Here is a 15,764-nt window from a genome sequence, read left to right on the forward strand (position 1 = left end):
TCAAGCACTTAGCACAATGCCTGGCTCACGGTAAATACTCAATTGTCAGACATAAAAAAAATGTAATACTTATTTTTTAAAATGTAACTGTATTTATCAAAAAACAAAAAGAATCCCTGCTTTTGAAATTTTAACCCCAAATGTTGGGTGGGTAATTAATTAACTACAGACTTAACTTACAGACATAGTTTATAGCTAATACAGACTTGAATGAGACAGAGAAACTAAAATGTGATGCTACTATTTTCCAGAATCTTATCATCCCCAGACTTTCATCTCCTGGGTTTTAAGTGTGCAGCATTGCTCCTGTGTTTGTGACAGTTTTATTGCACAGTTGGGTTTCTTCCTTTAGTTGACTCTACAGTCTCTGAATGACAACAGACTAAATTCTTGCTAAATGTGCTGCTTTTAAGATCAGCACCTGCCTATACACAGAATGAAGAAGAGCTAATACTCCAAATAGAGATTTGAAGAATTTATGTGTTTATGATGCTAATTGACCTGTCAGGCAAAAGTAATCCCTTTATATGAAGACATTTGTGTGTAAAAATGTGGAGATGATAAAAACCCTGATGAAATTATTTGAGATAATGACAGCACTTGTAGGAAAACAATTAAATAAAATGTTATGCTTCATAATGTAATTCCAACTTTCTTGAGTTTATGTTTTGCCTTTTTTTTTTTTAATGTTTATGTATTCTTAACAGAGAGAAAGACAGAGCATGAACAGGGGAGGGGCAGAGAGAGAGAGAGGGAGCCACAGAATTTGAAGCAGGCTCCAGGCTCTGAGCTGTCAGCACAGAGCCCAACGCAGGGCTCTAACCCCCAAGCTGTGAGATCATGACCTGAGACAAAGTCGGACGCTCAACCAACTGAGCCACCCAGGCACCACTACGTTTTGGCTTTTTAAAAAAAATTTTTTTTTAACATTTATTTATTTTTGAGACAGAGAGAGAGCATGAACAGGGGAGGGTCAGAGAAAGAGGGAGACACAGAATCTGAAACAGGCTCCAGGCTCTGAGCTGTCAGCACAGAGCCCGACGCGGGGCTCGAACCCACGGACCGCGAGATCATGACCTGAGCCGAAGTCGGATGCTCAACCGACTGAGCCACCCAGGTGCCCCTGTTTTGGCTTTTTAATTCAATCTCTATGATTATATTATTTTTTCCGAAGATACACTAGTTTATGTATTTATAATTATTTAATGATAATTTTCATATAAAATTAGTAAATTATAAAGAACTGTAAAAATAATCAGAAGGAAGAATTTACTATTGTTAAAAAAGAACATGGGATGTTTACTTGCAAGTAAAAGAGTGAAAAATGAGGAATTGAAGCCTCTTCCTCCTCATTTTGTTCCCTACAAATAGTATTAATCATTGTTTCTTAGTGAGATGTTTTGGTATTCCTGTAGTTCATGCCCCTATTGATGAGGAGTCCATTCCAACCTCCACCCTTTCTAAAAGCAGAAACATGGATGGGTTTGATGGGAGAATCTGTAGGAGGTGGATGTGTGCGTCTCAATACAAAATCAGTTACAAATCAAAGGGATCTTTGAATCAATAAAATAAATAAATATAGCCCTTGTTATGCCCAGAATTCGTGATCCCCAAAGACCACTAGGGAGCCGAGTCCGATGCAAAAGCAAAAGAACCTTTATTCGAGCTAGCTCGAGCTCAATCCCCTACCTGCACCGACCCAGCGGTGAGATACCAGGGGGAGAGAGCGAGTTTCAAAAGCACAAAGGTTTTATAGGGGTCTAGGGGCAGTTGGTGAGGTAATGGCTGTGGCCTCAGCCGATTGGCTGGGGAAGGGTCGTGGCCTTGGCCGATTGGCTGGGGAAGGGTCGGAGTCCTGTTACACAGGTCGCTGGGCGTGTTTTGATCAGGAAGTTTGAACGGGTGAGCGGGAGGTTACTCAAGGGGAGGAGGCGCGGTCTGAGGTTTCTGTGATTTTCCCGGAAAAGGGGTCATGTCGGGGACATAGTCACTCAAGGTGGAGAACACAGAACAAGATGGAGTTGGCTGGCGTAGGCCCGCCCTTTCAGCCCTGTTGGGCCATTAGGGGTCCATGGAACAAAAGGAATATTTTCATCATAAAATTTTCAAATCAGCTTGGAACTGTATTTTCTGTAAAATTTTATATGTTTTTAGAGATTGAAAACTGTCTTTTTACCATTGGTATTAAATAAATAACTTACTGATTATCACTTTATTTATTTATTTATTTATCTATCTATTTATTTATTTATGCATCTCTGGCACCTCCCACTGTACCTACAATAGAATAGATATTTAGTTTCTTTTTTTTTTTTTTTAAAGAATGTTTATTTATTTATTTATTTTGAGATAGAGAGCACACACGAGTGAGAGAGCTCTGTACATGTGAGTAGGCAAGAGGCAGAGAGACAGGGAGAAAGAGAAAATCCTAAGCAGGCTCTATTTTGTTGGAGCAGAGCCCAATGTGTGGCTTGATCTCATGAATGGTGAAATCATGACCTGAGCCAAAATCAAGAGTCGATGCTTAACTGACTGAACCACCCAGGAGTCCCAACATTTAGTATTTTATAAACTAAACTGTATCATCTACATCAATTTGGTTACAGAGACTACCCGATTCTTTCTTTCAAATCTGTCCTTTCCTTGGGGTGCGTGGTTGGCTCAGTCGATTAAGCAGTCGACTTCGGTTCATGTCATGATCTCACGGTTCTTGAGTTTGAGCCCCACCTCCAATTCTGTGCTGACAGCTCAGGGCCTGGAGCCTGCTTCAGATTTTATGTCTCTCTCTCTGCCTCTGCCCCACTCACACTCTGTCTCTCTCTCACAACAATAAATAAACATTAAAAATAATTTTTTTAATTAAAAAAAATCTGTCCTCTCCTCTATTCTTGGAGCTTCTGTTCCTGTTAGAGCCCTCATCTCCTCTCCCATCCTCAAAAAAGCCACCCCTGACCTTCTTGCCCCCACCAGACACTGCTTTATGCTTTTTTCCGTTTCAGAAAAACTTTTAAAATGAGCACCTACATCCACTTTATCTGCTTCTTTTTTTAAAAACTGTATTCTTTTGCATTTGTTTTTAATTATGTGAGCAATATCTGTATATATTCTTCCCTCCTCAGAGGTAACTACTATTTTCAGCTTGTGATTATTTTTGCAGACATTTTCTACGCATTTATATATATTAATAGGGAGAGAGGGAAATATTTGTTGTTTTATTGTGAAGGGGCAGATTTGCGGAAATGGCATCATGATTTATGGATCATTCTGCAACTTCGTTTTGTTACTTAGCACGTCCATGTGGGTACATTCTCTTAAACTGCCTCATTCTCTTAAACTGCCAGCTACAATTCCATGGTACCTTTGTACCGTAGCTCAGTTTTTTATTCTATAGATAGAAATTTAGACTGTTTAAAAAAAAAATTTCTTTCATAACCAGTGCTGCAGTGAACATCCTTTCTGTAGTTTTTTAAGGAACTTGTACAATTGTTTCCCTAGGCTGTAATACTCTGGTTTCTCTTCAGATCAAATAAATCTTTCACCTTTTTTCTTTTTCTTTTTTAATGAACATGTACAATTGTTTCTCTAGGCTGTATACCTAAAAGTGGAACTGCTAGATCATAAGGTATTCACATTTAAAATTTTAATGGATGGTCCAAATTTGCACTAAAAATATGTATCAATTTACATTCCCACCAACATGAACCCAATTACCTGGTGTTAGTAGATACAATGCCATCTTTAATTTTTTCAAATCTGATGCATAAAAAATATTTCATTGTTTCATTTTGCATTTCCCTAATCGGTGAATTTGCCTGGTGTTTGGAAGGGAGGTGCTAGTTTATCTTTATTTTCTTCATTTCCTCTCCCTCCCATAAATTTTCCTGCCAAAATCGAAATGTTACTAATTGTTTCTCTCACTCATCGTTTCAGCCAGCCAAGCCAGGGACTTATTGTCAAAGATGCTAGTGATTGATCCAGCAAAAAGGATATCCGTGGATGACGCCTTACAACACCCTTACATCAATGTCTGGTACGACCCTGCCGAAGTGGAGGCGGTAAGGCATAGACTGACTTACTTTCCTTCCATAAACGCACCAGAGAAACTGGTGTTCAGTGGTGAAAATGGAAAGAATTAGAACCCAAGAGCGCACACAAAGCACCTTCATAAAATTCCTGTCACAAAGTTATTACCTTCCCCTCTAGAAGTTCTCTTCTACCTATATTTTATATGCTTTTCTTTTTCCAGGATTTTCTGTGAGAGATAATGATTTAGTCCAAAAAGCCCTAGCTGTCCATGAAACGTATCCATTTGTTTTTGTTACATTGTTAACACCTCCAGGGCCCCCTTTTTAATGTTGAATTATCAGCCTGTCCTGATACAAACTAAGTAGCAGAAATCATTACAGAGAGTATGTGGCGTTGCCTGTCTTTCCTTGATAAGATGCCTGCCATTAGTCAAGAGTGGCGCTACAAACATTTCACAGGTAGAGCTTTTCCCGGGCCATTGGTGACTTAGTGAAACCTTACATGGATTAGATAAGAAAAATTAGGTAGTCCAATGCAGAATATTTCAGGTTGACTCTAAATCGACCATCAGAGTAAGTTATACATACATATTATAAATCTGGACATACTTTAAGAATCTTCTCAGAAGCGTAAATTTTTTTTTCTTTTTTTTTTTTTTTTTTTACTATTTTCAACCATTCAGTGTCTTCTCTTCTCTCCAAACCATTTCTTATGTCTTAGCCTTTCTCCTTTTCTGTGTGGAGCCAAGGCAAAGGGTTATTGTTGTTGCCCATGTGTGTTGTATAGGCTTCTTGATGGGAATGTCCTTTTGTCCCTCTTTTAAATGTTGCTGTCAGCAATGTTATCTTCTCCCAAAAGCATCAAACTCTCCTCGAATTCTTAGAATACCCCTGCTAAATGTTAACCTCATTTTACATAATAACTTCAAATTACTTTGTTTGAATTGGTTTTTAATATTCTTTGAAATACTCTTTTTGTTTCTTTTCTCGTGTCTTTCTCTCTCAGTCTTCTTGCTTAAGCATAGTTTTGCTTTGTTTAAGCTTCCTTTTGTTTCATTGTGCGCCTGCCCATGGCACGAGATGCTAGATTCAAACTGACATAATTCTTATCCCTTCATCCTTCACTGGAGAAGTGAGATCCAACAGATGGGAGTGAGGATTAGGTAGAATTAAATATTATAGACATAATATTAAAAAAAAACTACTTTTCATAGTAACCCAATCCTTAAGCATTCAAAAATTTTGGAGAAAACACTTCAGTGATAAATTAGTCTCTCAAGTGTGGAAATGGTGTTAACAGTCCTTGATGACATTTTCTTAAGATCTGCTCTCTTTAAGCAGTTTTACAATGAGGTTGAAATTTCAATTTGCTTAGAATTAATTTTTAGTCACTTGATTTGATTCTTACGAAATAAAATCATCATATTTTTATAGGTAAAAAATGGAATCACTTTTAGTCTCTCACTTTTGGGAAATACTTTCAAAGAAGTTCTTGGGGGTAGAATGAGGCCATGAAATAAGACAAAGTATGATTTATATGTATTTGAAAAGTAAGCATAGAATTTTTCTTTGATGATTTTCAAGAAAATACTCTAGGTTATGTTGATAAAAATTTTAGACAAACGTAAATTATTTGAAATTGCTGTTCCTCATTTATTTTGATCATTCAAATCAGGTGGCATATTTATTTTTCTCTCCATCTAATATAATGTGTGTAATCTGTTTTTAATGAATTGTGGCCCAGAGTTTAATTGGAGTCATAAAGTCTGCATTTGTAATTCACTTGTAATTATGTTGCCTATAAAAGGGACAGTTGTTTAGAATCTATAACAACATATTAATGAATAGCATCAGTGAGTTTTTAAATGTATTTTAACTTTTAATGAAGAATTTCTTTGAAGGATAAAAAGATAAAACTTAGGACACTAAAATGGCTAGAACATTTTTCTCACTCATTTCAATATTGTCATCCTGGGTAATGGATAGTAACAACACAAGACATGAATTTTAGGGAAAGGATTTGATAGAGCCTGAAGGTTTAGGAAAAAGGATCAGTTAATGCACAGAAGAACGAGCAAGTATTTAACATCTAGATTGGGATCATTGGTTATAGAGGGTAAATATGTTTTATATCTAAGACATGTTGCAGTGAATACGTTAGAATCCTGACCATAGGGCAAGGATAATTATTACTCTATAGGGGAACCTGGGTGGCTCAGTATGTTGAGTGTCTGACTTCAGCTCAGGTGATGATCTCAAAGTTTGTGAGTTTGAGCCCCACATCAGGCTCTGTGCTGACAGCTCAGAGCCTGGAGCCTGCTTTGGATTCTGTGTCTCCCTCTCTCTCTGCACCCCCGCCCCCCCACTCATGCTCTGTCTCTGTCTCTCAAAAAAATAAACATTAAAAATAATTTATTACTCTATAAAATGTATTATAGAAGTCACAACCATGAAGATCAGCCAACTAGGAAGAGACAGATCTTACAGATGCTAGAAGCAGTAGTCAACTATACTTTCTGCAATATGGTTAGAATTAGTGCCTTTATTATTGCATGTTAATATACATTTGAAGTAAAATGACCTTTCTTTATGGATGCATGGCAAAGCTATTACGGAGTGATATATTTTCTGCCAAGACTGACAAGACTGTTTTACAAAGTAAACTCTGGTGAGTTCTATATTCCAAACAAGGGGAAGTATCAAATAATTAGAATTTCTATGATTAGAAGTTATCTAGGATCTCCAGGTTCAAGCAGCTTTCAAGTAACTCACGTGATGTTATAGAGGGAAGGAAATACAAAGACAAGAGGAAGTAAAAATATGTTTCATTGAAAGAAAATAGAGGCAAGTGGAGAGGGATAAAGGAGAAACTGCAAGAGAATGTGATGTCTTCAGGAAAAGTAGAAAGGAGAGGAGAGAAATGCTACGTGTACTTATCTATTAATCCTACTATACCTATCTTATCACATTTCCCAAAGTGCCAAAGTACTAAAATGAAAAGAGAAGAGCTTATGAATGCTGTCATAACTCTAAGAGAGAAAATTGTTCATGCAACCATGAAGTTGAAAATTTAAAAATTGAATGTCAAGGTTAATAGTGATCTGTGTAATAGTGCACACAGAGTTTTGAAGTTACAACTGCTCAAATTATTAGCAAGTTATTATTCAAATACTGTTCAGAACAATAAGAGAATGTGCCCCAAACAGAGTGCAAAAACCACATTTCATGTCAGTGCTTTTTCATGAAACAGCTGAAAGGCATTCGAACTCTGTTTCAGCTTTCATCAAGAGGGCAAAAACATACACAAGTGCAATTTATTCAGTTGTAGGCATCGTCCACAGGTAGGAAAGATGGGACAAGTTTAAATTTCTGTTCTCCCACTTACTAGCTGGCCTTGGTAAAGTTTCTTAACCTTTCTGCAACTCAGTTTTCTTAACTAAAAAGAGAGAACATTCATAATGCATAGTGTTCCTCTGATAATTTAAAGAGTTAATGTACATAAAGTGCTTAGTACAGTACTGCAGCCAGTGAGGATCATATAAATAATAATAATAATAATTATTATTATTATTATTACTATTATGACTTTTACATGCAAACCTCAACTACTTTTGAGATTTGGGAAGATACATATATTTAGTAAAAAAGACCATTTGGTCAAGGAATTGCAGAAATATTCTACAACATTTAAAACATTAATCCCTGGAAATTATATAGCTCCTACAAAATTTTAAAAACTTGGTCCTTTTTTTGTTGTTGTTGTTGATATATGCTCACTTTTACCTTGTCAAGTATAAGAATTTGGTGCCATTTATTCAAGCCAAAATAAAGGCATCTTATATTCGTAAATCCTCATTGTAACTGTCTTTATGAAACTAAAGGATATTCAGGACTTTTTCCCCAAAGAGTCACTTTAAATATCTCCTTTGTGCTCTGTTAGAGGGAAATACAGAAACAGTGAAGATCATTGCCTTGTTTCTACCAGATTCTTGAGTTTAAGGTTTCTGTCAGAGAAGAGGGTGGCTTTCACTTTGCAACCTCTAGGAGTAAGGGTATAGACATATTTTCGGGGCATTAGCATGAACTGCAAGCTAAGGAAGAGTTGATTAACCACGTTTTGGGGCATATAAAAAGGGAATTTAAGAAGAATATGGGATGTGACCTTTTGGTAAGCACGGTGTTATTTTTCTCAGAAACTCTAGAGCACTCCGAGAAAGGCTTCTATGGTTGTTCTGCACTGTTAGGGATGGGGAGGGAGAATGGAACAGGAGAGGGAGGAGAGGAAGAGGTGAGGTGTTCAGCTACCCAACCAAAGGCATCAAAACTCAAAGTAATCCTCAAAAGATAGTAAATAAAAATGTAGGGAGTCAGAGAAGGACATTTTTTTTTATTTGTCAATTCATGACCAAAAGGAAGGATCAGAACCTGACACTAGAACCATCATCTAAGGTGGGACAGGTACTGGGGACCAGGCTCATGGCCCACAGCGATCAGCCAAATACAACTGTTATGTTGAAGGCTTTGTCTCAGAGAGTCTCTGATACAGTCCTAAATAGTCAAAACATTATTCTGGGAATCTAGACAGAGAGGCAAGCTGAACCAGTCAGCCAGCTTATATCTAGGAATTCTTCTCTCTAGTGGGCAAGCCCTGGGTACTTGAGAGGCCAGCAAAGTGGTGGCAGACAATACAAGACCTTCTGTATGGTAGCCGAGTCAAAGTAACAGGAGGGATTGCTAGAACAGAGGTGTGGAATGTGGAGCTAGGGCTGAGGAGGAGACTTAGGAGAGAGGTTGGAAATGTTTTAATTGAGAATATAAATACACATGCCATCCTTATAGAGACCAAAGTAAATGTGTGACTAACCCAACCGGTTTGGGTAGAATGTGATTAGGGAAGCAAGGCAGTGCTGAGCTGATTCATTATTTCTTACCTAATTCAAGATTAATTTGGGAATTGGGACAGGCTGGGTGGGAATTTAATCTACCTATACAGATCCTGAGTTACATCCTGGTCTTCAGATTCCCAGTGAGAATATAACCCCGGAAACTGAGTAACACTTACATGTATTAGCACTGAAGTTCAATTAAAATAAACCACTTAGAAAATGTAAGCCCAGAATAGTCAGTAATGTTACACATTACTGTTTGTAACATAAGGTAATTAATAGAGTCTTAAATGTTTTATTGATATTATTATTTACTATTTCATTCTTTTAAGGACTAGGTTCTTTTTTGCCGAAAGTAAAAGGATTTATAGGAACAAGCTAACCTGACTGTATTAAGCTCTTTTATTGCAAAGCCATCATAGATTTCATGCTCTTTGAGGAGAGTTACCATCTAACATTGTTTTAACCATCTCCTTGTGTGCCATTGTATCTTATCGGTCATTACCAAAGAGAGCATATGAAAAGGATCACCAACCATACAGGAAATATGCATTATTTTCCATTTTCTTGTGACATAGATATATAAATTTTCTTTTCTTTATTTTTGAGTTCCATTCCCTTTTTTAAAAATTGAAGTATAGTTGACACACAGTGTTACATTAATTTCAGTTGTACAACATAGTGACTCAATGAGTCTATATGCTATGCTCTGCTCATCACAAGTGCAGCTACCACCTGTCACCATACAACACTATTACGATACCATTGATTATATTCCCTCTGCTGTACTTTCAACATTATGACCTTCATCATTATGATAACTGGAGGCCTGTATCTCCCACTCTTCTTCATTCATTTTGCCCATCTTCCCACCCCCTTCCCTCTGACAACCATCAGTTTGTCCTTGTATTTATGAGTCCGCTTCTGCTTTTTATTTGTTTATTCATTTGTTTTGTTTTTTAGATTCCACATATAAGTGAAATCATATGATACTTCTCTTTTTCTGTCTGACTTATTTCACTTCGCATGATAACCCCTAGGTCCATCCATGCTGTCTCAAATGGCACTACCTCATTCTTTTCTTATGGTTGTGTAATATTCCAGTGTGTGTGTGTATGTGTGTGTGTGTGTGTGTGTGCGTGCATACACACACACCACATCTTTCTTATCCATTTTTCTATTGGTGGGTACTTGGGTTGCTTCCGTATCTTGGCTATATTGCAATAAACATAAGGGTTTATATATCTTTTGGAATTAGTGTTTTCAGTTTCTTTGGGCAAATGCCCAGTAGTGGAATTACTGGATCACATAGTATTTCTATTTTTAATTTTGGGGGGAACCTTTTCTGTTCTGTTCTGTTCTGTTTCTGTTCTGTTCTGTTCTGTTCCACTGTTTTCTACAGTGGCTGCACCAATTTACATTCCTACCAACAGTGCACAAGGGTTTCTGTTTCTCCATGTCCTTGCTGACCCTCATTATTTCTTTTTGATTCTAACCATTCTGACAGGTGTGAGGTGATATCTCATTGTGGTTTTGATTTGCATTTCCCTGATAATTAGTGATTTTGAGCCTCTTTTCATGTGTCTATTGGCCTATATTTCTTCTTTAGAAAAATATCTATTCAGGTCCTTTGCCCATTTTTTAATTGGATTATTTGTTTTGTTTTTGTTTTTGATGTTGAAATTGGTTGAGTTGTATAAGTTCTGTATATATTTTGGATATTAAGCCCTTATCAGATATATCATTTGCAAATAGATATGTGAATGTTAATGTTGCATATGCCTAGAAATATTTGCAAGGTAAATCTTTTTTGTTGTTGTTGTTCAAGGTAAAGCTTAAATGAGAGCTTAGAGATCATTGTAGAGTGGCTGTTCAGCAAATATCAACATTTAGAGAATCAGCTCTCTAATTATGAGCAGCTGCAGGAACACAGGACCAGAAACCATGATAAAAAAAGCAGAATAGGACTAAGCATGGGATCAGAAAGCTTTGAAAAGAGAATCAGAAGCCTATGGTCAAAGTAGTGTAGGTTCCAGAGCTTGGTCTAAGCAATTCAGAGTGAGAGCTGATGCCAATATGTGGACAAATCAGATCGGGCAGGGAGATAATAGTTCAGGAGAGACATGTGGTCTAAGGTCAGAGTTCTGAGCAGATGCCACATTAAAGGGCATTTAAACAGTGGCAAAACTAAGAGTGTTTTCTGATTGGAATGCAAGTCTCAAGAGCAGGTACTCTTGGAACAGCCCAGAGATTAGCAATCAGAGGAAGCTACTACCAACCCTAAAAAGAGGAATTGGTTTACGGGGGGCCTAAGCCTATCTAGTGGGAGTGGGAGTTACGGAGATAGAAGAGATACAGCTGCTTCTGGAAAGAGGAAGTAAAAGAAATACTCTGGTTTTTCTCCACTCTCCCCATTTCCTAGCAGTGTTTCCCTTCTTGTTAGCAGTTCTAAGCCAGCTGATAGATGAGCCTGGGAAATGCAGCCTTCAGGGGCCAGCCTCTGAGACACAGAGAAGAAAAAAGAAGGGTGAGGACTGTATCTATGGGCAAATAGGCTGAGGGCTGGTACTCACCTATCCATTCTTTCTTCATTCGTAGCTCTAAAATTCTAAGTAAAACTGAAGCAAAATGGACTTAATCTGGAAAGCAGAAAACTTTGGAGATTGGAGGGGGTGTTCAGGTGCCTTACTGTAAAATTGAAGCAAACTTTACCCCCAATAACCCCTAATAATAATTTCATTTTCTTAAGTATCTTGTGATTTCTTTCTAAAGAATCGCGAGGACTATGCCAACTTGAGAGTCTTGGCATAAGAGTATTTCTCATTGGGTTTTTAATTGAGTATGTATACTTTCTTCCTTCTATCTGCTGGTGTCACTTTTTCAGTTGTTTGTTATGTAGTTGATGAGGAGGCTAAAGCTTGTGAAGCCAAGCATGTGCTTGGGAAGAATGAGAGATTCAACCATCTGTTTTCTAAGGTTGCTTACATTTCTTTCTCACCCACCTCTTTGTTATATCTTCCTTCTTAGTCTTTCCTTCTCTTCTTAGCCTTTTTCGCGTTTTTATTCAGCTCCTATGAAACTGTTTGCATAGATCTTGATTATTTAACAGTTTAATATTTATTAATTCATTCCATAAATTTTATTGAACCCAAACTGTATATCCCACTGACATCAGTGCTGGTGATTAAGCAGTGAAATAAAAAACAAAAACATTGATTTGATGTTGGTGGGCTTTTATTAAATTAACAGCTAATGGAAATTTTTATCGATTGGAATCTTATAACTCATCATCTCTGGACATAAATTCTTCCAAATATGGGTTATTTTATTACACTATTTAATTTGTTTAGTGTGTAATTTTCTGAATGTAAGAAGAATCTATAATAACTTGTCCCTGTCAATATTAACCAGTTATAACTAAGTTACAATGACTATCTTCTAATCTTTAACTAGATGTGCATCAATTGCTTTGAATTATACTTAACAAATTGTGATCAAAGATCTCTAGCTATGATTTAAAAAACAATATTATTTGGCTTGGAATATCAATCAATGTCCTGACCAGGTTTTAGTAACTGAAATGCATAGATTATTATTGAATAATCAAAGAATTCTGAAGTTGGCATACTAAGTAATGGAAAGATTGCATTTATAATTTAAAGATTCATCTATAAATATATTTACTTTCTGGAGCCTTCAAACAAAATTCAAATGGTTGAGGATGATGGTGGGAATTATTCTCATTCTCTACTTCTTATTCTCTTGAACATATTTTTATAGTAAAAACTAATATCATTTGTTTATGAATTTTATGTGTTAACTTCTGTTAAACCTACTTCATGAATGACTTATTGTTTGTATTATCTTTGTCTTCATTAACTATGGCTTAGCCAATTGTCTTCTTCTAAATTCCCTTTAGTTTATAAGTTCCTAAAACAAAAAGAGTAAGCTTATAAATATATTGAATTATAAATGCATTAAATGCATTCTGCTAGCCTCAGAGTATATATCAATTTGGGAATAAGAAAAAATATGGGCTACCATGAATATGAATTTGATGCATCTAATCTTCAGTTAATCAGTAGTTGTCCACGTTTCGGCAATAAACCACTAAATAAATGTGTATGTGATTGCTTTAAATATTTTAGAATCTCTTTGTTAAATCAGTCAAGTTTAACACTGTTGTGCTAAACACGAAGTATCCAGAAGAGATGATTTAAATGAACTCTAAAGGAAAACAGTTTTCTACATAGGCTGTATCTCTCCCAGTGAGAGGAAAGGGCATTAACATCTTTGTAATTGACATTTCCCTGTGGTAAATCATATCAAAAGGTTAGGGCATGTCCTTAAGACAGCTTCTGAAGAAGTAATCAATCTGAAATTCAGAGACTACCAGTTTCGTTTCCTGATTTCCCCCAGGGGGAACAGAAACAAGCTTAAACAGTTTATAGAGGTTATTTTTGTTGGCCTTTAGAGAACCCGAGAAGGAAGGCAGTTTGGACACAAAGTGTATTATAAAACACTTAGTAGTAACTCTCAAAATATAGAAAAGACCTTTTAAATATTTAAATAAGCATAACCAGCAACATTTGAGTTATTTAAGAATTTTTTGTAACAATCTAAAAATTTTTATTGAGGATGAAAAATTATATTTCACCAAAATAATGAGAAAACTAGTTTCTCTTAAACATTTAAAATTCATTGATTGCCTCCATTGCTTTTCATTAAAGGAAAAAAGACAAATGATGTTATGTCTCTGAGTATGACCGAGCATTTTATTAGTGATCTTATTACTAGTTTGCTCCTTGACGCTATATAGGAGGTACACCTACTTGTAGTAAGAAATAAAAAAAAGAAATCCCCTTTACATATTTTTTAGATTCTTGCAATCATGTTCTTCTCCTTGAAATTAAATTTGAAAACTAGTATAATTTTTTCTTTCACACTTAGAACTAGACATACCTGTATATAATAAAGCACATGAATTGAGTTTTCTCAGGGAACTCCTATATAGAAATTTTATAAACAGGATCACTCTCAAAAAGATTTCTCATGCTGTTCCTAGCAATTTAAAAAGATCAAACAAAAATTGTATGTAATACTTCTAAATATTTTCACAAGTAGAATAATCTACCTCATTTAAGAGCAAGGAAAAGAATCATTAAAAAAGTACCTGAAATATTTAATGTTAGGAATTTCATTTCCATAGTATGATATGGCATTCACTATGTATTTTTAAATTTGACAATCAGTCTAAATATTTCCCAAGTACCCATCTTTAGTCTGGTCTATACAGTAATCTGTGTGCAACTCACAGACTAAATGTTCCTATGAATTCTTTTAAATATGATTTGTTCTACTCACACAGAGTTAATAAACTGGCTGAATCCCTCTGTCAGCTGTTCTCTCCATCTGTCCTGACACAAGGAGTACCTCTTTGAGTCTTATGATTTCGTATTATTACAGCACACTGCATGCTGTGAAAAAGCTAGTGCAACACCCTGGCGGGCTTAATTTGAGTAATAGCTTGGTGCCATCTATCTGTCATGGAAGACCCTTTCAGTGGGGAGGTGAACTCTAAGTAGGTTTGTTATACTCAGAGTATATAAATTTAGAAATAAGTAGGAAGAAACATGAGCTACAATGGATGTGAATTTGACGCATTCTAATTATGTGTTTAATTATAGAAAAAGCAATTCATATTTTGTGATTCTCATTTGCTTGGTGAAAGTTACATCAATGTCTCTAATTTCTAATATCTGCCATTTGTGGAATTCTAAATTTCCATCTGTTCATGCTGATGTATTCTTTCAGCAGCAAAATGTGAGCAATTTACTAATTGCCTTCTAGAGAAAATATAACTTGCAGTAGATTTCATGTGCCCAGTGGCTCAGCTGTTAAAGTGAAGATATCTTTTGAATCACACTGGAATTGTTTTGATGCCATGTATTATGTTGGTGAGAGCTTGTCAAAATGTTTGTTGTACATAGATTTAGCCACCTGCTTTAAGTGGCCCCTCTCCTTACATGACTTACAAGAAAAAATATGTACTTCACTCAAACACTAATTCATTTGTCTCTAATTTTAGCAAATTTTTCTACTGAAGAAAAACATTCTTCTTGATTTCAAATCATTGGGATATTTGGAACCCACTATATAAGATTCTTGAATGTCAGAGCTGGAGTTGCTGAATAGTTCATTCTCAGGAGATACCTGTTTTGCTGACTGGTGGAGTCTGTGCTCAGGTTTTTCTTTTTCATGTATTACATTGAGCCCTTTAGCCAGTGAATATTGTTAATCTCTTGAGTAGACCACTGAAGGAGAATTCTTTTCAAAATGTGGATAAGGAGCAGAAAGTACTTTTCTAGAACATTCCACATCTGGTGCTCTTTGAAAGGCTGAGTTATATGTCTGTCATGTTCTTCCAAATCTATACAATTTTTTCTTGTCTCCTAGTTGACCTCTTAGGTATTGTGAGATCCACCTACTTAACACAACAAAGTTGAAATTTGTGAGAGTGTATTTTATTTTCTTAATATTTTCATCCTGGAAAGAAGAAATTATTCAATTATAGCATCTGTCTAGGATGCCACAAAGTAGTGTAATTCATAAACTGTGGAAGAAAAAAAACACAAATAATTTTGTCCCCTTTTAGAGCTGCTTCTTCAAAGATAAGCAAAGAAGTCAGTGTTGGAACTTATAAGGTATTCTGTCAACGAAAAGTTACAAAATTTTATAATAAGAACAAGAATACAAAGAGGAGGAAAGAATAGGAAGCAGGTCAGAAGAGAGAATCTCTGTTCAACAGCTTCACCCTGTATAGGTCATAAAAATGGCTGATCGCTAGGAAACA

The 15,764-nt window shown here is 36.0% G+C and overlaps 1 protein-coding gene across 6 annotated transcripts in view; it reads left to right on the forward strand.

Annotated features, from left to right (window-relative positions):
- MAPK10 (mitogen-activated protein kinase 10) overlaps positions 1–15,764 on the forward strand; it is a 310,548-nt gene that overhangs the window by 256,928 nt on the left and 37,856 nt on the right. For all 6 annotated transcript variants that reach the window (XM_019465201.2, XM_019465215.2, XM_019465205.2 and 3 more), the window contains one exon: positions 3,931–4,055. In XM_019465201.2, coding sequence (XP_019320746.1) covers positions 3,931–4,055 — 125 coding nt within the window. The remainder of the gene's footprint in view (positions 1–3,930; positions 4,056–15,764) is intronic.

This window comes from Panthera pardus, unplaced genomic scaffold (genome assembly GCF_024362965.1).
Source record: "Panthera pardus isolate Hobbes unplaced genomic scaffold, ASM2436296v1 HiC_scaffold_13, whole genome shotgun sequence".
Taxonomy (NCBI): Eukaryota; Metazoa; Chordata; class Mammalia; order Carnivora; family Felidae; genus Panthera; species Panthera pardus.